The 21643-nt window shown below is 40.5% G+C and overlaps 1 protein-coding gene across 3 annotated transcripts in view; it reads left to right on the forward strand.

The window, feature by feature from the left end:
- tenm4 (teneurin transmembrane protein 4) overlaps window positions 1-21643 on the forward strand; it is a 146445-nt gene that overhangs the window by 16844 nt on the left and 107958 nt on the right. For all 3 annotated transcript variants that reach the window (XM_070969824.1, XM_070969821.1, XM_070969822.1), the window contains exons 2-3: window positions 16871-17153; window positions 18270-18542. In XM_070969824.1, coding sequence (XP_070825925.1) covers window positions 16931-17153; window positions 18270-18542 — 496 coding nt within the window. In that variant the 5' untranslated portion in view covers window positions 16871-16930. The remainder of the gene's footprint in view (window positions 1-16870; window positions 17154-18269; window positions 18543-21643) is intronic.

Here is a 21643-nt window from a genome sequence, read left to right on the forward strand (position 1 = left end):
GCGATGTCTCTGATGTATGCAAATAATCATCAATGCAAAAAGTGTCACAGTAATCATTTTGTGGTGACATGTGGTGCATATAATGAACCATTCCGTTCTCTCAATTTCATCTGCTATAAGTAGATTTTTCACTTTAAATGTAAAAAAAAAAGATCATATGATGTTTTACAGGTCAATGATGCCTGATGTTACCGTATAGTTTTATGGAAAACTATAATATGATCTTATCAGTCAGGCTCTAAAGACAAGGGCACATACAGTATCGTATAAAGTTCTCTTTGAATTGATATATTAATTTTTGGTGTGACCCAGGTTAAAAAGTTTACATTTCATTTATTTATTTATTTAATTGCGTCAGTTTCTGTGTTGCAGCAATCCAAGGTCACTGTATTCTAGAAAACTTAAATACATGGCATACCTCCAGAAGCATCACAGACCAGATGGCTAAGACATGCACATTTTTAATAAAGGCATGTTGTTCACAACACTATGCTGAAGATTGTGGTGCTTAAATCCTTGTTCAGAAAATGTGCAAACTGAAAAGAGTGTGAGACAGAAGATGTATGAAAAGCCTCAGCTGGGCGGAGGTTCTGTGCAGACAGTACATTGCTGCTATGACTCAAAGCCATAAGTTGCCTGTATTTTCTTTCCAAGCTTTTAGTATTCCAGGCCAGCTCCTTAGTAGCTGTAAGTGCAGCTCTGTATGTGCCTGAAATGTTTTTGTATTCGCCTGAACACAAGCAGAAACATTGAAGGAGCTTATATGATTTGGATCATGACTGGGAAGGCTGCTGATGTGCTGAGGTAGAAGAATATCATAGTGAAGGAAACGGCTGTGCTATAATGCACAGCTTGACCCATAGCAAGGATTATTTATTGCTGTCGTCTGAGAAGCTCATAACTCCTGTTTTAGTTATTTATTTTATTTGTTAACGTCAGGTCAAGGACTCTTCGTGGCTCTGCGGGTTGAGAACAGTCTTTGTCTATGGAAGTTTTTCAGTATGACACAATGCATTTTTTTTATTATTATTCTATGCAGCTTCTAATGTTTTTCCAGGGTTTGTAGCCAATATCACTGATGCTGGTCCACAGCTGCATTAGTTACTTGATAGGGCTGATTTCAACCAAATGAATTCATATATTGATAGTCACAGGGCATCAGATGAATCACTTTGAAATGTTCAACAAGCAGCTCAGGCACAATAAGAGGCACGTGAAGACATTAAGCTGTCCAGGTGTTTTGATTTGTTTTACGGTCCTTACTTCCCGTGTGGCGCACACTGTAGCCGATTGACCACACCGAAAAGATGAAAGGTAAACAAAAATGAATGAAATAGGAGAAGGAACCAAAAGAACGAGAAATAAGTTACATTTCAGAAAGTGAGCTGGCCCATTTCTGCCAGCAAGGTCTGGTCTGACCTGTTCTCATGGGAGCTCCTGCTTATGAAAGAAGGTGCTTTAATAAACAGGAGCGTGTAGAATCTCCCCATTATAAAATCAAATCAATCATCCCACAGAGATTGTTCATCTTTGCCTTAAGAGTAAAACATCATACTTATAACAGGTGCTTAAAACATGCTGAATGTAGCTATTGTCTCAACACATTGAAATGAGCCTTTCATTCTGAGACAATGCCCTGGAAATGCTTCAGAAAAAGAAATCTGGATCACCTGACTCTGATTTAGCAGTTTGAGGCTCTAAAGAAGAGGTACGATTGTATTAAGTGCAGACAAAAGACAGTAAATCATTTTGCATGCAAATATTAGAAAAATATGGAAATGTGCACTGACAAGCAAACACATGTATTGTTTATACAGTACACATAGAGCATACTTCAGAATGAGAGCATACATCACGCTTCATTATGAGGATTTAGATTTTCCTCAAGCTTATGATTTTCCATAAAATGTAATTCTGAAGCTAAAGCAGCTACAATGTCTCGCCCACTCTGATTTATGTTAATGTTGCCTAATAACATAGCAAGATCACTGTATTACACTTTATTTTGAAAACCGCCTGTTAATTCTGGGTTGTGGGAAGTGTCTGTCTCATTTCTTGAGTAGTTATGGTGTGTATGGTGTGTGCTTTAATTGACTGCTGCCAGATTCAGAGGCTATTGATATCCAAAACCTGGTTCGGCCTTGGCTCACCTCATAATCTTCAACAGTGAGTTCAGAGACGTATCAGTGTAGGCTCATAACATCTGCATCAGTGAACAAACTGCATTTTCATTCTGTTTTCTTGTGTTGGAGGTCAAAGAGCAAATGACTCAATAAAATAAAGCATTATTAACATGATTCAATGGAATTAAGGTGGCACAGGGGGTGTTACATGACTGCTGTGTGTTTTGTGCAGGCCATTGTCAGTGCTGAAACAGTCATGGGTGACAGATTATCTGAAAAGGTTCAGCTCCTCTCTGCCATTAAAATACATATTAGCATGCAGCACTGAAAGCACTTTCAGTTCGAACATCCAGCCTTTGAAAAATAGAATTTCTTCTCTGAGCCCTATTCCTTTTTGCCTAACACCTGTCTGTTATACACAAACTTGGGCCAGAGTATGTTGTTGCATCTCATTTTTTACAGCTTTGATTCTGGTTGCCTATAAAGGTGCTCAGTAAAATGCATTCATGAAAACAGAGGTTGGCCGGCAGATTGTTAAGTACCTGACTGGAGCATTACAGACTGCTAGTCTTGTGTGAAAATGGCTGTAGACTAAATGCATACAAATACATAATGCAGGTAGATTTATGTAAAGGTATTCTGTCACTGCTTAAGCTTTTTACATTAAGGCAGTGCCAGGAGTAACTTATGTCTACGTATAGTTTTTTTTTATTTGTGTTTCTAAGAAATAAAATGTTTGCATTCGAGCATTCATTGTATTTAGTTCTTTACTCCAATTTAGGACTACGTGGGCCTGGAGCTAATGCTTTTATTGCAAGGAAGGTGAAATGTTTATATTCTGAATGTAAATTATGATCTAATTCAAATGGTCTGCTAATTTAAAAAAAAAAAACAACAGAAGTAGGAGGAAGAACTGGCCTATAGTTGGACTGCACCCAGAACTACAGTGTGACTGGGATTCTCAGCTGTGGCCTCGACTCTGAAATGTACTTTTATTTTATCACAACACTGAAAAACTGCATGAATGTACTGGCTGTAAGACATTTTCAAAGATGCATCGTTGATCTGTATGTTTCCTCTTAATTTTCGGAGGAATTCGTAATGAGAGATATTGATGTGGAGCAGATTTTAGATATTCACATGACAGGGTGAGCGTGTTTCAGTCAGTTTAATGTGAAGCAGCCCGGGGAAGAAAGATGAGCGGAAAACTCTGGGATTCTCTGCTGCTGTCAAGGAGAGATGAAACGGCCTCCAATGAGGATTTGAAGGAAACCCCTGCTTGTTTCCAAACTTGTTAAACACGGAGACGGTGTTAACATGCTTTGTTTCAGCACTGCACAACCCCCACCTCCATACACACACCCCTCCTCCACTACCATACCAAAACAATCCCCCTTTCGAAGTTGAGCAAACCTGCAGAGTAGCAGTGGAGGGAGCCTGGCCCTGATTTCGGTGCAGCGGAGGAGCCGGGGGGGCCCAGGGGACACTCAGGTTACCAGCATCGAATCCTGCAGTATTAGCAGGGCACAGTGAAATAACAGCCTGCCATCTGGAACCTATGTTAAAGCCATCCTAGCCTTGCAGCGTTCAATCACACTGACCTCAATTAAGTGTTATTTGTTCAGTATTTTTATTCACTTCTCCCTTTGCCTCCAGATCTCTCTGCCTTGTGTAGTAATGTATGGCCTAACGCATTGTGTCAGATCCAGAGCGATGGCTGGAGTTTAGGTTTTCTTACCAGGTCCACTGCTCTGTATGAGCTTTCCCATTAAACTTTAAGCAAGTCCACCTCATAAGAGGTTTCAGCAGAGAGCAGCTTAAGTGCAGGGGGATAAAGCTTGTCTTTGTCCTGGAGAGATGCAGCATGGTATGCCAGGTTAAGAGAGGGGGTTTTTCTGGTGAGGCTTCATGCTCATGGCTCAATGTGGTCTTTCTTGACCCCACTTAAACAGGAGACAATCAGCACACGTGAGCAGGTCTCTCCCCTTTTGAACCTTGATGCTTGGCAAAAAACCTGGTAGTTGTAAACTTCATATGAATATCAGCTTTCCTTTCCTTCACTGACATTTTGTGATGTACTGGTGATCTCTTTCATTCCTCAGGTTGCAGTAATATTAACTCTTCCAAATCACTTGTGTTTACTTGAGACTTTAATTAAAAGGATTTGGATTTAATTTGAAAGGTTTTCTGACTGATTGGATGCAAAACACTTTTCAAAATGAACTTAGTAAAGTTAAGAAAAACTTTTTTTTAACCCTGTGTAGTTTGTGTTTTATGGGAACATGGCTGGAAGATTTCACTTTATTTTATATAATTCATTGGTACTGGACTGTGATTTATTCTGCCTTGATTTTGTTTTTTTCATTTGACTTGTTATTTAAATCAGACTGGACATTATGTTGGATTTGACTGGGAAAGGATCTGTTCCACATGTCAACTCGGTATTTGTATTTAAACATGACTTTGACTAAAGCAGAGTTGGTCACTGTTCTGATATGAATTCGAAACGTCCGGAGTGCTCAAAAATTTGAAACAGTCTCAGCAGCTACAGTAAGCCTGCAGTTATTACACTGTCAAAAAAGTCAATTTTAATGGCTGTTCCTTCCCAATTAACTCCTCACGAATTGGATGTGGTCTTATGTGGCAGTCTTCTTTCAATAACGGCTGGATTCCTCACAAGCTAGGCTGAGGTTTGCAGCATTTTAAGAGACATGCCCACAGGAATGCTTCCATCCAGCAGATTTCATCTTTTGATATTGTGGATGCAATTGGGAGCATCATCTCTTAATTGGCAGCTATTGTTGTGACTTTTTAGCATGTGGAGATTTATTCTTGAAAGGTTATGTAAGAGTAGTGTAGCTCTGTTAAAACCGTGCAAGAAAAATTGGATATATGTCATACATCCTGAAAAAAAAATCAGAAAAAGTTTCAAAAGAACTGACATGGCTGCCATTTCTGTTGTAATTCACTAATTCACATTTACAGTGACTATGACCAATACTTTCCCTCCCTGTTTCTATCACTCCTCCTCCTCTAGTTTTGTTACCCAACTGATCAATCTAGGTTGTATCTTAAATTTAATTGGAGGTTGAGTCAGAAATGGATGAAAGCAAAGAGTGCCCGATTAGGGAAAACTACTTAAATTCTAAGTTTTTTAAAATAAAAATACATGAATTAGTAAAGATACTCTTGAAAGCCTGAAGCCAGGATTTTGCATTCTTGAATTCAGAGAGAGTCAACAAGAAATGTGTTCATAGGAGATACTAAACTGCACATAATGTAACAGCAGCCTTGGTTGACTGGTGACTGATCTCTTCCATTTTGTGCATGAAGCCATGTCATAAATTAGAATTTTTACTTTGCAGCAACCACCAACATTATGCATATTTTTCAGGAAGGTTTTATCATTCACATTTCATAGTTTTATGCTTTTCAGGTTCCATGCTTTCTCACTGTTCAGAATTCCATTGTGGCTCCAGAGGTCTGCTTTCTTCTTGATGCAGGCAAAATATGCAAAAAGTGGAAAAAAGGAAAGATGAAGCTTTGGGGGAAGAAATGTTGCCACTATCCTAATGGCTGGGAGATAAAATAGGAGGGATTATTGCTGTGTAGTCCATACCAGTTTTAGCCTGTGAGAAAATAGCCATTTTTTAACTCATAAAGTCGTACATGCTTTACAGTTTTTATTTTTATTTATTTTTGAAAAAGGTGAGTGTTTATTTGAACAGTGTCTGTCACCTGCACTAAAGACTAAACATCTCATCTTAGTCCTAAAGAAATGATATCGTCCATGAGCCTCGCTCTTATCTGTATTTACCTTTTGTGATCAGTGAGCACTGGTCAGAAATTGCCTGGTGCCGTGTGCCACGCTGTCAGCATGTCACAGTGCTGGTTGCGTGCCAAAGATGCCAAGGAGATACAGGCTGCGAAACTGGCATTTTGAATTATCTGCTAAATATCCCCTGCTATCAGCGACAGGCATCAACAGGATAGTATGCTTTTAATGGCTGTGGAGACACATCTCAGAGGAATTCCCAAACAGGTGACACAGGGAGTGCTGCAGGTAGCTTCTGAGCGTGCTGTCAATTCGTAGTGCTTTCTGTTTGCACAGATTTCCTGTCTGAAGCACAGGATGTCGTAACTACTCCAACAAAGATGATATGTTAAAAATGTGCAAGTCAGTGGACACAAAACGTCCACAAATCAAAATGTTCTAACACTAAATAATGTTGCATTTCTTAATCAAGAATGTGTATTTAATCTTTAAAAAGTGGTCTGCACGAGGCCTGCATGAAAACCTACTTACATTTTTAATGTCAAATGCAAGAGCAGATTTCTCCCAGCTTATGTTGTAGCATATACGGAACAAGAATTTCAGCCCTGAAAGCAGTTTACCCCTGTATCCATTTGGTTAATAGATCCATTAAGCGGCATGGCGTGAGTGGAGTGCGGCTGCTGTGTGGAGCGCAGGATGACGTGTTAATTCTGGGTAATTTATTACCCTGGGTGTCGCTGGGCAAGGCGCTCCTGACAGATCCTGTCTCACTGGGATCGTCCTCAGCCAGGCTTCCATGGGCATCGCCTGCTTAGCAGTGACTCCAGCATGTGGTGCTCACATCCGCTGATGCAAGTATGATGTAAAACCCTTAGTGCAGGAAAACAACAGTGAGGATGCACATAGTGTGGCATTATATCAGACTGGCAGTCTTCGAAGGTAGGAGGCTAAAAGCACACCTGTGGAGAGGGAGAGGGTAATCAAATTTCCCCCCAGTGTTATGGGCACTTGCTGGCTCTCATATGGTTTTTATTTATGGAAGTATCCTTTTCTGTCTAGGGCCGGGCCCTGATTGGATCATGGATGCTGATTGTGGCCTACAGCTATGGTGATCAATCCTAATTTACTTGGAGAATTAAATTCATATATAGGAGGATGCAGTGCCCAGCCCTGATAGATGAAAGGCCATTTCCCTCTTATGCATCAACAATAAAGATGACAGAAAAAAAAGACACTACGCGTATCTTTGATTTTGCTTTGTTTTGTGTTTTCACAGCATGTTACGCAAGGCTTTCACTGGGGAGTAAAAGCTGCATTAAAAGCTGATAGTAGATAAGCAGAAAACAGGGATCGCGCAGGCGTTTGTGCGTAAGGCTTTTTACAAGCTGCAGCACTGTCTAATGTTCAGCCATTGGGATCAGAGAGTGCAGACCTCTGGTGCCTTCGAGGCAGAGGAAGGGGATTGCGCAGGTCAACACAGCACTGCCAAGCTCCCCGTCAGCCATTTCATGTCATAATCAGTTTGGGGCAAATCAGCATGCACCAACTCTCAGTGCCCCACGAAAATCCTCTCGGGATTCTTGTCTGCACTGTAGCACTGAAAAGATGGCAAAATGCATTTCCTCATGTCATGTTTTTTTTTTTTTTTTGGTTGCTTTGTTTTTAAATGCGATGGTGTTCTGTTTTCAGCCCCAGAAAACAAGCCCTGTGTGTTTACAGTAGGCCACTGCAGCAGCCACGCCCTCTAGACAGAGCATCTTTACAGCCAGTGCTGTCATCCAGTCGATGATGAAGCTACAGAGTGATTAGCCCCACCCAGAGGCTGCTGAGATGGGAGATGTGGGAGGTGTGTGGTTGTCAAAGCAGGGCTTGCAGAGATGACTCAGTTAGGCACTTAGAGTAAGATCATTACCATGCAGGAACCCTCCGCCTGGCTTTGCTGCGTGTGCTGATTTTTTACTGTTGATATTGAACAGCAGCTGGTTTATTGTCTCCAGCAACACAGTTGTTCATGCTGCTTGTTCGGGTTATCACATGGTTCTCATGTTAGTGTTCTCTCAAGCCCGCCCTGTTAGCTAATTCATTTTGCAAAGCCCTGCTAAGATCCATACTATTGCTGTTGTGAGGAAACCTAATTAGTCCAGTTTATGTGATTGACTGACACTTTTAATTGAAAAAAATACAGCACTTCCCACTGTGTCATAGTTTATTTTGACTGGCAGGGGGTGATTATGTTGTGTTCACTGGATTGTGAATATACAGTATACAGTATTGTTTATACATAATTGTACAGTGCTGTGTTTCCTGCACTTACTTCACACAATGCGACTCAATGGATAACAGCCATACCAATACTACTCATTTTCAGTGCTTGCCAGAAATTAATATTCATTAATATTTCTATTAATATTTCATTGTAAGCTCAACAGCTAAGATTCCAATATATGATGTGATATTTTACACTTAATTGCCAAATGTCTCAGGGAAATCCAGCAAGGATATGTAAGAATAGGAAAGTTTAAAGGAAATGAGTGGTTCTCCTCTGAGGGGTGGGCCCCTGCTGATGACAGTGGTGATTTTAGGACCTTGCTAAGTTTGTGATCTTTGCAGTGCACTTCCTTACTTCCTTCCTTACTCTGGGTATACACGAGTTACATATCATGAGGAAATACCAGGAGCACCATTGTGAGTGGATTGTAATTGGTATCCAGCAGCCAGTGCTGTCTCACAGTCTCTTTGAGGGGAGTTCTTCCATTATTTGGCCTTGTCTTCATATCCTGGCACACAGGGAAAGAAGGCAAGTGAAGAAAAGCATGCATCAGGTGATCTGATTACAAGTGGACAGCTCTAAATACAGGTGTGATTGCACCCACAGTACAACACATTCATGTCCAATATGCTGGAGCCACTGATTGTAGGGATTCATGTGACAAAGTTCTTTATGTTGTGGACTGTGAGTACAGACTTCATATGCAGTCAGTTCTCTCTGGCCTACAGGAATTAAAGTGATTTACATGGTTATTTGCATATCAAGCAGGGAAGTGAAATCCAAACACAAGTGGTCACTTGAGACACATTTGAGACAAATTCTGACGCCATAAGTCAACTGAAATCTGGCTCATCTCAGTCTAGACACAGTCAGGATGTACTGCACTGTATTTGTTTGATTTGATTTTACTTTTTTCTTTGCAAAATGTTAAGTAAATATATTAATTTTAACAGAATTAGTGAAATGTAACACCTCAATGTTCGGCTACTAAACATAATTCATGCACCATGTTTGGATCCAGTAAACTGTAGGATCATTAGTGGCACCAAGGTGTGATAACATCAGTGAATTATTTTGTAAATATTATATTTTCCAAGAAGCTGCAGCCATTTCATTCTACTATTTGAATACAACGTCATAGCATGGGAGTCACCTGCTTCCATTTCTGCTCCTTTAGTACTCTTCAGTCTTTTAAATTACCCAGGCAGCCTACTCTCAGGGTTGAATGGAAAACTAATAAAGTGCTGGCGGAAAAAAAAACAATAAACATTAACTTTCACCTCATTTTGCATTCTGTAAAGTGGCGACATCAGTTGCGTGAATACTTGTAAGGCCGATACAGAACAGGCCTGTACAGTACAACCAGTTTTTTTATAATGAGTCCCAGGCAAGTGATATTTGATAAAGCCATTCGTATATTAAGCACTGTGAAGGTAAAGGGCTTTTTTCTGAGATTCTGAGGCAAATGGAAGTGGCAGTATTACATTAAAATACAATGGACTTCAAAAATCTAGGAATCACAGATAGTGCTTTTGTGAAGATTTTGAAGAAAATTATAATTAGAACTGTAAGCTACAATAAGAAGAAAAGATTCTGTGTTGTGGGTTTAGGTCCATTCAGAAATGCAGAGAGGAAAAGTCAAACACTAGCCGCACAGGTTTCCACTCACCTTATTCTAGCTCAGTTTGGTAGGATAATATAAAACTGTAACTACTAGTTATAAGGTCAGACAACAAGTATAAAACTCAGGTTTGTTTCTAGTAAGACGGTACTGGTTATTTGACCAGTTTCCAAAATGAAATAATTCTCCATTTGATCTACTCTAGAAGTGCAGAATTGCTCAGAATTTTCAATGACGTTCAAAATCAAAATGAGGGTGAATTGATAAGCTCTCAGCAACAAAAAGTATGAATTAATGTGTGTGCTAAAATGTGTTCAGCTGGTGAGGTCATACAGTACATTTAGAGATTTCAACAGCTGTTCCCACACTATGTGGATGAACAGCAGACTACCTCCAGTTTAGCTACCAGAAGGCTCATAATGTCACCTGAAAGAACTCTGTTGAATATACTGCTGTTAGCTACAGGAGTGTGTGGTCCAAACACTGTGAGAGGAGACTGATGAATGCAAGCTGATCTTGGAGCAGAGGTCAAAATGAAGTATGTCAATGAGTTCATTGGCTCATAATAACGATTGCCTTTTCTTAACCTTACCAAATTTTAGGAGTTATGTTACCAAAAACATGCTTTTCACTCTAACAGTAACTAGTATTGCTAGTTTCTATCCACTAAAGCTCTGAAGTATGTGTCCCTGTACAGACAGTGGAGGTAAAGGATTCTTGTTTGTCCACCTCAATGTGTGACGGCCTTGCTGTTGACAGTTTTCAAAGGGACTGACTGTAACTTAGGTAGAAAGACGTTCTAATGGAAAATGTTGACAGCGTAATCTATCGATTATTCAGAATAACAGGGACATTACTTCTGGAAAGACGTTGCCATTAATTTTTTTTTAATGTAATTCTTCAGTGCTGTGAGCAGAAATATAATTCAATTCACCTCTATTGAATTAGGGACAGTGGCTGAAATCTCACAGGCAGACATCTCAAAAGTTGGCATATGAAACAGACACAATTTACATGCAGTGGGAAAATGCATTTTTGCAATTGGAGTGAACTAACCCCAAAGGATACAGAACCGCATGTAAAATATTTTTGATCAGAGCATCATTTATTTGCAGCATTACGGTCCCGTAGACCTTCCTCAGGCTGCAGTGGGAAACCTCAGACATTTGTAACAGTAACTTTGACAGTAGCAAGTTTACAGTAATTTGATTATTGCTTAGCTGGTATTAGGTTTGGTTTCACCGCAGGCCAAACTATAAATCAAACTCAGGTCTAGCCTTTGCAGGATAATGAGCATTAATCGCAGACTAATGAGAGACAGGTCACCACCAGGGTGACCTCTGCACTCAGCGGCCATGCCTGGGAACAGAAGCACTTCACCTCAGTGGAGAGTTCCTCTTTAAAACCTGCAGGAATTTCAGATTTATCTGTTGTCTCAGTTGCTCCTCGGGGCTGTAGTGAACCTTATGAGTCCAGATGACTTATTTCCTTTAATTCAGTTTAGGATATGTAGCTGGATCATTTCTCACATGCACCTATGCTGCAGTAGCAAACCAGCAAAATACACAAATGTATTTTCTGTGGTTCAGCAGCAATACTGATAATGGATAAGTGAACTTTTCGGCCTGACATAGCGCTGCTAACATTTTGCTGTATTTGGCCAAGGTCGGGGGCATACATCAATGGAGGAGGTGATTGTAAATATACTGCTTCTCCATGTTATTTACCAGGCTGGTTTAAAAGCATTATTGCATTGCCGGCTCCCTCTGTCAGGACTAAACCTTGAGTTGCTTAGAGTGATTAGTAGCGGGGAGCGTGCTGCAGCAGTGGGCCCAGGCTACTTTTGTTTATGTTAAGGCTTTTACGCATTCTGTTTTACTCGCTGGCGGGGCTCGCTTTTGATCCCGGAAAGAGGCGGCTGCTGAGATGCCCCACCGCAACCGTGCCCCCTCCTCTCTCTCCCCAGCCTGCATTAACACTACAGAATTCAGGTCTGTTTGGCAAGCCATTCAGCCCCCGCCCCCCCCTTCCCCACCTCATCTACCCAAGTCTTTTTTCCTCTATTGAAAACACACCTTTCTGTTGACCGAGGAGGGTTTTCTATAGAGCCGAGGCATGTGAAAGATTTCCAGAATAGAAATAAGTGGTGCCTGTATGGAGCTTTCCTTGCCCTCAATGGATCTTGTAGACAATGTTCTTGATATCTGCCCAAATTTCCTCTCTGTTGCACTACAGGCTGCTTTTGTGTATATACCTTTTGTCTGCAGTGTTGTGAGCTAACTGTCACTAATCCTTTGACGACGTGACCAGATTAGATAATAACAAAACAGATATACATCAAAAACATATTTTAAAAACTTTGTCACCTGATGCCTTTAATATATATAATATATATGTTTACAATGATTGGCAGATATTACTTTTTTTTTATTTTGCAGAAATTCTAAATTGTAATTTGGGTTGGATTTGCTAAAAGTTGTTGACATTTCCTGTGTGGGCTTATTAACATTGATCATATATCAAAATGTTAGTTTGGTCTCCCTGAACTGCAAAGCTGTAGTCCTCCAAACAAACATTTAGCTCATGCTTTGTATATCAGCAGTAATCTGTCTAAAAATGTCATCACTAATCAGTGACACATTATGTCTCAATCGTAGTGATAGTAATTAGTAATAATACTAAGTAATTAAGTGATTTCACAGACAAGTAATCTGTAATCATCGAATTATACTCCAAGGGATTTGTCAAACATCGCGCATGTGTGTTACTTTGTCTGTTTTCTGTGTCTCCTGAAAATGTTAGTTAACATAAGTCTTGGAATTCTGCATAGAAAATCTGCAACATGTAAAGAGCAGCAAGCGGTTAATTATCATGGAAAACAGGGTTGTGTGCAGAGTGAAGGCGAGATTTATATGCCGCAGCACTGAATAGCAATTCTCAGCACACTGCTAATTGTTTGATGGATAGTACAGAGTCATTTGCATTTATATTGTACCCCAAACGCCACCCACGTATTTAGATCCCATATTTAACCAACTCCTGACACTGGAGCAATGGTCACAACGATCTGCCCAGCAAAAACCTCAATGAGTGTTTTAACAGGGGCTTCTGGAAGTGCCCATTCAGTGCTGGTGGTTTGTTTCATGGGTTGGTTTGACAGATTTTGTGAAGTGCAAGCAGCTACCATCGCATCAAGGAACTCCTCTGAAGCGACAAAGTTTTCAGCCTGCTCACATTTATACGGCTTTAGCGTTAATTGGTTTTGGGGAGTTTGGAAGTGCTGATTATCCAGAAAGAATGGAACACAATCAGAAAAAAATTCAACAAAAATTAACATCAACCCCCGTTTTTGGCCGGGGAACTCATGTATGGACTTAATACTAACAAGCACGCATCCTTTGAGAAGCAAAACTCAATTTTCTTGCATTGTATGTCGAATATAATTTTTTTCTTGGACTGCTGGCCAGACAAAACAAACGGTTCACCTTGTCCTCTGGGAGCTCATGATGAGTGTTTTCCCCTACTTTCTGAAGTTTTCTTAAGTTAATCAGAGAGAGATAATTGGTATTGATTGAGTCTTATAAATCCTTTGGTTTAAGAGCAGTGGCTAACTGGTCTATGCAAAGATCTGTAGTGACGAAGATGATTACATTTTTAATGCAAAATTGAAATTTAGGGAAGCAACCGCCTGCATTGAAAAGAGAACTCTTTAACAGAAGAACATACAGTAGCTGGCCACACTGTGTGTTCATCCAATGCCAATCCAATGGCACCTAAGTGTGAATGTGATTGATGGCTTGGGTGGTTACTTACCTTCAGACTCTGGCAGTACTTTAAACTGAAGTTCTGCCTTCTCTCCAGTATGTTAAACTGGTTTGAATCTTTGATCCTAGACAGTAAAATAACAGAGGCAGCATAAAGAATGAACCGTCATTACCAGGCAGAAGACATGCCACTGATCATGTGCTGTCTGTACCAGTTTGACTCATACGTGTATTCTGCATGTACTGTACATTAATCAGTTTCAATCGTCATGAGCTTATCAGTGATCACCTATTCAGAACATTTACTGTCTGATCATAATTTGTTCACAGTTGTTGGATGCACCATAGAAACCTTTAAGAGCAGAATTCTTCTGCCATGGCGATCCGTCTTGTCCACACCTTCACACGTAGGCAGTGCTTCCATGGTTGTTTAGCTCTTGAAGAAAAGGATGTTGAATAATGTGTGAGTCTGCAGTTAAGCCCTCGACAAACAAATCAACAAGCATCGTATGCAACATCACTGTATCTGTTGATGCAGTTAATTTGTCATCGCTCGCTGCAACACTTCCTCTGCAGAACCAAATTATTACTCTGCTTGCAGCTGCTATACCTTTGCTTTACACCCACAGACAGCTCTGACTCTACTCTGGCCAGTTGTAGACAATGCAATTGAAAAATGTAGAGTGTGCAATTGTTTGAAAGGGGAAAACAGACCATCCACCATTTCTTTTGTCTATCCAGAGAGACCTCAATTGATTTTGGATCATTGCATAGATATGCAGTTAGCTTCTTTTTGGCACTGCTCAAGCTCTGCAGCTCAAGCTTTAGAGGAACTTTGTCTTTGAAATAAAAGCCCGTGATTGTTATCTTCGTTTCAGAGATTTCAATCCATGGCATTCATTTTTCACTGGTCTTTGTAAATAACTTTTCTGAGTCTTTGTGAATGTGCCCTCATTAACCTTCTCCTTCAGTGTTTCAAGCTTCTACTTTCAGTCCCCTGTGCCTTGCTATGAGATGATAATAATACTTTAAAAATAGTGCTCCTATCACTTCTTGCTTCTGTTTCTCATTAAGTGTTGAGACATCTTGGTTCAATAGAACCTTCTGTTTATCATCTTCACGTACCACTACATTGAAATAATACAACAGTGGCATTTTCTTTGTTTTGGCTCCTTCTCCCATGATTTAGACATAGACAGATGAACAAAAACAACAGCTTTGCTTTCTGGTGCTGAAACACTATGATAATGCCAGATGTAGTCTATTTCTGAATAAGAGCACTGTTTAGTTTTACATGCTTTTTGTGAAAACTCTGACAGCTGCAGTCAAGGTGGATGTGTTTGCAGGACCTACATTTGCATCTGTCATCGTGGACGGCCTGTTGCTTCTTTGAAAAACTCCTCTGGGTTTCCCATGGCCTCAAAGATACATCTCATTGCATACCAGCCGATTAATAATGAGGAGCAGGGGCTGTACAGAAGAGAGATGGCCGAAGCACTGAGCTCAGCTCTTTGGAAACAAAAACAATGCACTTTACAGAACATTCTTGAAACTTTACAAAGCTGCTTGTTCTGTGCTCTCTCACATTTGCATAGCATCAAGGATCTTGAGCAAAAAGGTAAAAATTAGCAACCCATACAAGCTGCATCAGAAATCTTGGGAGCAGCTGAAGTGCTCTTGCGGCTGCAGAGTGGGAGCATTTCCCCTCTCCATGTGGCGGAGGTCCTGGTATTGAGGCCCCAAGTCATTAATCACTAGGATCTTTTCAGCTGTCAATACATACAAAAAGAAACCCCCAACCCCAACAATGGCTTCTTCAATAAAGGGTTTTTTTTTGTTTTTTTTTGGAAGCAGGGGCAAATATAGTTCACTAAGGATTATTGTTTACTGTTCTGTCCAGCACGAATCTCATACAGTATTCATAAAGAGCTTATCTTGTGGAAAAATCCTTGTCTAAACAACACAGGCATATTGTCACTAAAAAGTCCCAGATTTACCAGGAGTAGTTTTTATCTCTCTTTCAAATGTCTCTCATCCAGTGACTTGCATCCCATTTTGGCTTATGCTGCTGTAAAATACATTTTCAAGTGTGGAAGCGAGTCGTATAGAGGAAGCATGAGTGATAAGGTTTTCAGCTCATGACATGTTTTTGTGGATATATCATCATAACAGTGTATTTGGAAGAAGCAGGAGATTATTTTGCTTCAGTGTCTGCTCACTGATTACCAATGTTCAGTGATCGAGCCTCAGAGTAAACAGCGACCAAGCCTTTAATCAAGTTCGTATCCACATTGACATTTCTTAATCCAGCTCAATATCTTAAAACCATGCGGTCGCTTCGAATGAGCTGTTTGCAACGTGCCATCAGCTAAGTGCTGTAATATTAATATAGATCATGTTGCAATTAAAACAGCACTTTTTTGCTTCCTGTGTTTTTTGGCTGTTTTACCTTTTTAAATTATAAAATGAATATATAGTGAAGCTAAAAACATTTATGTTAGAATATATTACAATTCTTTTAAAGCTTGTTTCTTTATTTTTTCTGCCATTTTGAATATTTTGTCTTTCAAGGCAAGAAAATAAAACACGGGACATAGCTGGATGCTAAAATTCCTTCCCTCCATTGATCTTATGCTCGGTGTGCTATTTGACAGTTGGGGTTTTATGTTTCAGATTTTAATCATCTCTGCTGGTTCAGTGTAGCTCCAGCTTTTTTTAGCTCCTCAGTTTTCAGCTGGTGATGATTTGTAACTTATAAACAACACAATTCATGGAAGGACACCTGCCACTTTTACAGATGCTGGAGGCCCAGCGTTTCTATATGGCACATAAAATAGAATATTTGTGGGAGACTTGCACCGTAAACTTTATAGGTGCAAGATTTGTTGTGCCATATTTTATTAAATCTAATCCTGGTGGTTCTTCATGCTCTCCCTGTGTGTGCTGAGCCATGCATACACTGCTGTTTGGAAACATGCATTTGCATTTTATTTATTTTCACAGTTGCTTGGTTAAGTTTGTGTGTGTGTTTGTGTGTGTGTGTGTGTGTGTGTGTGTGTGTGTGTGTGTGTGTGTGTGTGTGTGTGTGTGTGTGTGTGTGTGTGTGTGTGTGTGTGTGTGTGTGTGTGTGTGTGTGTATAGAAGTTATTTCCAATTCCTAATGATGTTTATATTAGATACCTCTTAATATAATTGTTACTGGTGGTTGCAAGTGATCATATTTTTGATGATGCATGAAAGGATTGCATTTAAAGATACTGTCAAGGTGTCTTCATACATCACGTATCTGTGTTTTTTGTTTGTGGTTTTCTTTTACAGAATCACTCTAAACTGGCACTGTAACCCACATTTGATGTTGAAAATAGCGTGGAGTCAGCCATGGAAGTGAAGGAACGTAGACCTTACCGCTCACTCACGGCCCGGCAGGACACAGAGCGCCGTTACACCAGCTCCTCAGCAGACAGTGAGGATGGCAAACCCAACCCCAAATCCTACAGCTCAAGCGAAACGCTCAAGGCCTTCGACCATGACTCAAGGATGGCCTATGGGAGCCGTGTCAAGGAAATGGTTCATCACGAAGTGGACGAGTTCAGCCGGCAAGGTTAGCTTTAGCTGTGCCAATATTAGAAATACTGTGGAATTATGTCAATAACAGAGATCGTCATTGATATTAATACGCTTCATCTATAAGTATATTAGCAATGCACAATGAACGACACGCAGGTTATTAGGTGAAGGGAACATTGCTGCCTGGTGCCTGATCTCAATATATGCATCATTGCAATTTAATGAGGAGTCTCTTTGCAGTTCACATTCAGTCGCTGCAGAGGTCACTCTGCATTGTTTGACTATTAACAGAGGTGGCCAGGGATTGAACTCACCATGCCAGTGTTAAAAACTGCATGGAAGACATGCATACCTTTACCTGCTCGCTCAGATATATTATTGATCATCAGAGTTCAAATCAGATGTGATGACACTGTCGAGCTAACCTTAAATCCAGCTGAGACATAGGTCTACCACTTCACTAAAGAATATACAATTTTTATCATCGTAACATAGGCTGTGTCCTTTAGGTGGTGCACTGAGGGAAAGAAACAGTCTTTGATTTTTTTTATTTATTTTTTTCATTTTCAGCAGTTACAGAATCTAATGAGATTCTCAAATCATCAAGGACTGCTTTACAAGTCTCCTGCCTTGCAGTGGTAATTCCAATTACCTTGGTAGAGAACTTAGGAGAGAGAAAATTGAAGTGACAGATGTCTCAGTTTTCAAATCCGACATGTAAAGATATAAAAGGCGTGTGGCATTTGAAAACTAATGTTGCTTATAAATGAAAGAAAAAAACGAAAACATCGATTGTATAACACCGATTCCAAAAAAGGTGGCAAGAATGTGATAACTTGCTAATCCTTTTTGACATATACTGAACTGAAAACAAGATACCAGTCTGACATCTGACATCACATAGGTGTGTTGAAAGCAACACATTGAAATATGCTAAAGATGATTAAATACTAATTGCATCTGCATCTTCATGTAACTCCACAGCTGCTGCTTGTGAAACCTTTTGCTTTTAAATTGTTACTGCACCGCTGAAGGCCAGGGTATTGCTGTCATATTTTTCTGCACTGAATACAGTTCATTATGTTAAGTGATGCAGTTAGTGGCAGATTTCATTACCAGAGCTTTGTATTTATTGGCTTTGTATTTACAGGAGCAGACTTTTCCCTTCGAAACCTCGGCTTTGGAGAGGCCCTCCCGTCCCACGTAGCCACATACAGGACTGACCTGGGGCTGCCACACCGCGACTACTCAGTCAGTGTGGGCTCAGATGCAGACACAGAGACAGATGGCATCATGTCACCAGAGCATGTGGTCAGATTATGGGGCCGCAGCAACACCAAGTCAGGCCGCAGCTCGTGCCTCTCCAGCAGGGCAAACTCCAACCTAACTCTCACCGACACTGAGCACGAGAACACAGAAAACGGTAGGGTGCTTTTCTCTCTCTTCCTTATCAGGCAAGCTGATTTTTACAATGCGTCTCTTTCCATGCGAATTTGATTTTCATGTTGAAATGGAATAGATTAGTGTTTATTTTTTTAAGCATGTTCGTGCACACTGCAGCAGAACGACATGCTTTATCTTTGAGACAGCAAAAAACACAAGCTAGATTGTTCCGCATGAGACTAAATGATGGTCATGTTGGTTTGGATCTGTTTAGTTTTCGACTGCTCCACTGGAATCCATACAGCCACAACATGAGTTGCATCTTTTCTGTCTTAGTAAACACTATTTCCATCTCACCAAATCGAACTTGGCATTTTTATTAAGTTCTTTTAAATCTAATGTCGGATTTGACCTCTTGAAGAAATAGACAATTATCAGTGTTTCAGCACAGCCAGACGTTTAGCATACCATTACCAGCGCTGTTCATCATTCCCACATCATTTTCTTCTCGCGCTCTTCTTTTTAGTGCAGTGTGTGAATCATATGTGCACTTTGATAGGAATTGGTCTGGCAGCTTTCTTGGTGAAATTATTGCCAGGAAATGGGAAGCCATATGTATCGAATTCATCTCTCTGTGGCTTGGTGTTTTCCCCCAAGGGCCAGATGAGCCTGTGTGCTTGTTCAGAAGGTCACTTGAGCTCAGGGAATATGTAACTGTGAGCCATGTCAAGTGCCGGAAGAAGCCAGAAGATAATAGCAGTTCTGCTGAAGATACTCTTATTCAAATTATAGATTAATGTGCTGTAAAGTCATGAGATACAGAATTCTGTTTGGAAGCAGAAGTGCCATTTTGATTCTCAGCTCAGTCCCCCCAGCGCTTATTTGTCAGTAAACTCAGTTACAACTTGGTAATTGCTTGGATAGTGTCTACACTGAAAGAAAAAGCTCTTGGAGTGAATTCAGTGCCGTGTGGAGGCAGTACCTGACAGACAGGTTTCTTTTACCCACACAGGCCTTTTGTGTCTACAATGCCTACTACTTTCTGCACGTGTTTACTGCCAAAATGAATTATTTTCCATTTTTTTTACTCAGTGGTGCTATGTGCTAAAATTTTAAGTTCTGTTTCACATTATGCAAAGTTAAACACAAACCTAAATCATGCATATTAACTGGCAGATTTATGATACTGTTCCCAGGATACTTCGGAGATAGAGGAACTCATCAAGGGCCTAGCGGCAAAATTCTAATTGCCCCTGCACAGCATTGCAGAGAACCTTGTGAATAGTTTTGCATTTCAGAGTGTGTCACATTATGTATTAGCTTCTTATTATAACTGACAGAAATGACTCTTGGAAGTGGAATCCATTTGCCCGAATGACTCGGGGAGAGAGCGTGGCATCCCTCTGCTTGATCATCTGAGATGCCAGGGGACTTGGCTGTATTGTACATAATTAAAGAGAATCTCCTTGGATGGCTGTTCAGGGGTCGGTATGTTGGAATAGATTCAGAGCACCCGTAGCTGCAGCATCATGCTACATCTTGGAGATGCAATCGAGATTCTAAGTAGCTTTTTATTCAACTCACCCGAGCAGAAAGAGCACTTGTGTTCAGCATTTAATTCAGTAATGCCTGATAACATACAATTTATATATGGCAAGTTAATTAAAATCCATCGAGCAGGTCTGCTTGTGTGTGCTTTAATCTTTTAAAATCAACAAACCATTTACTCGGCCTTAATCTATTCAAGCTGTTGGGCAGCTCTCCCCCTCTTCACATGTGACTTACTTGACCCTGGTTTTAATGCATGCAAATAAACGATAGCGATGTTGAAACATTTTCTTGATGCTCAACTGATTCTGAGTCTTCCTGTATGTACTGTGAATAAGACCCCTTGCTGATAAAGATGTGCTATACTAGACTCATTTCATGTGTGATTATAAAATTAGTTGCTACCTTTATTAAGATTCTAACCTGCTATGGGATGATAGACAAGTAACAAGTGAAAACATAGGTTGCTATATAAATGTTTCATTGTACCCAAAGACCATGGGGTCTTTCAATCACTGGCATTTTGTACTTGAGTGTTAGTAGTTATGTCAAGCACTTATTGTTATGCATTTGTGCTCATATTGTGTCAAAAGTGCATTCATGCAGTGTCCTCAGGTATGTGTGCTTCTCCTACCCAGTACGTCTCTGGTCCCTAGGGAGCTCCTTGAGGACATTTCCAGCAGCCAGCGACTGCTGAGTCATTGCACATCCTACAGGGGTTGAACAGCAAGGAGGCCAGTCCAGCCTGCTGGGTTTGGGAGAGGGCTGCTGTTCCTGGGTTTTACCCCATTACATCTTATCTAGATGTGTTCTCTAATCCCAGCTTTCCCCCACTGTCATGGCTACACTATTACGTTTCTGTAACCATGAGAACTGGCAGGAGCCACTAAAGCTTGTCAAGGCACTGTTGTTAGTCACATGTTCCATAAGTCCGCTAACTACACAGTTCCTGTTGATTAAAAAAAGCTTCTCTGACTCACACAGGTATTTTTAGATGGACAAAATGTAATTATTTCCAGGGGGCTGTTAGTTGTGTACTGATTTGGCTTTCCCTTACTCCGCCCTCCTGGGAGATCTGTTCTGTATTGATTAATGGGATGTGTGTGTGTGTGTGTGTGTGTGTGTGTGTGTGTGTGTGTGTGTGTGTGTGTGTGTGTGTGTGTGTGTGTGTGTGTGTGTGTGTGTGTGTGTGTGTGTGTGTGTGTGTGTGTGTGCGCGCGCACTTCATGATACTTAATGGAAAAGTCATCCTTTCCTGCATTCTCACCACAAAATTCAGCATCAGTAGTTTGCACAGTGGCATCTAAACTAGGCCGTCACAGTCCCCCCACCTTAACATTACAGGAAATTTGTGGATAGACCTGAAAAGAGCAGTGCAGGCAAGAGGACCCAAGATTCTTTCAGACCTAGAAGCCTGTTGCTGGAAGAATGGGTGAAAATCCCATCAACAAGAACAGAAGGACTCTTAGCTAGCTACAAACAGCGTTTAGGAGCTGTGATACTGACCATGCAGGGTGCCCAAATTTTGCTTCAAGTCCTTATGAGAACAGTTCATATACAGGCACATACTGTAATGTAATGCAATAATGACAC

Source organism: Chaetodon trifascialis, chromosome 9, assembly GCF_039877785.1.
Source record: "Chaetodon trifascialis isolate fChaTrf1 chromosome 9, fChaTrf1.hap1, whole genome shotgun sequence".
Taxonomy (NCBI): domain Eukaryota; kingdom Metazoa; phylum Chordata; class Actinopteri; order Chaetodontiformes; family Chaetodontidae; genus Chaetodon; species Chaetodon trifascialis.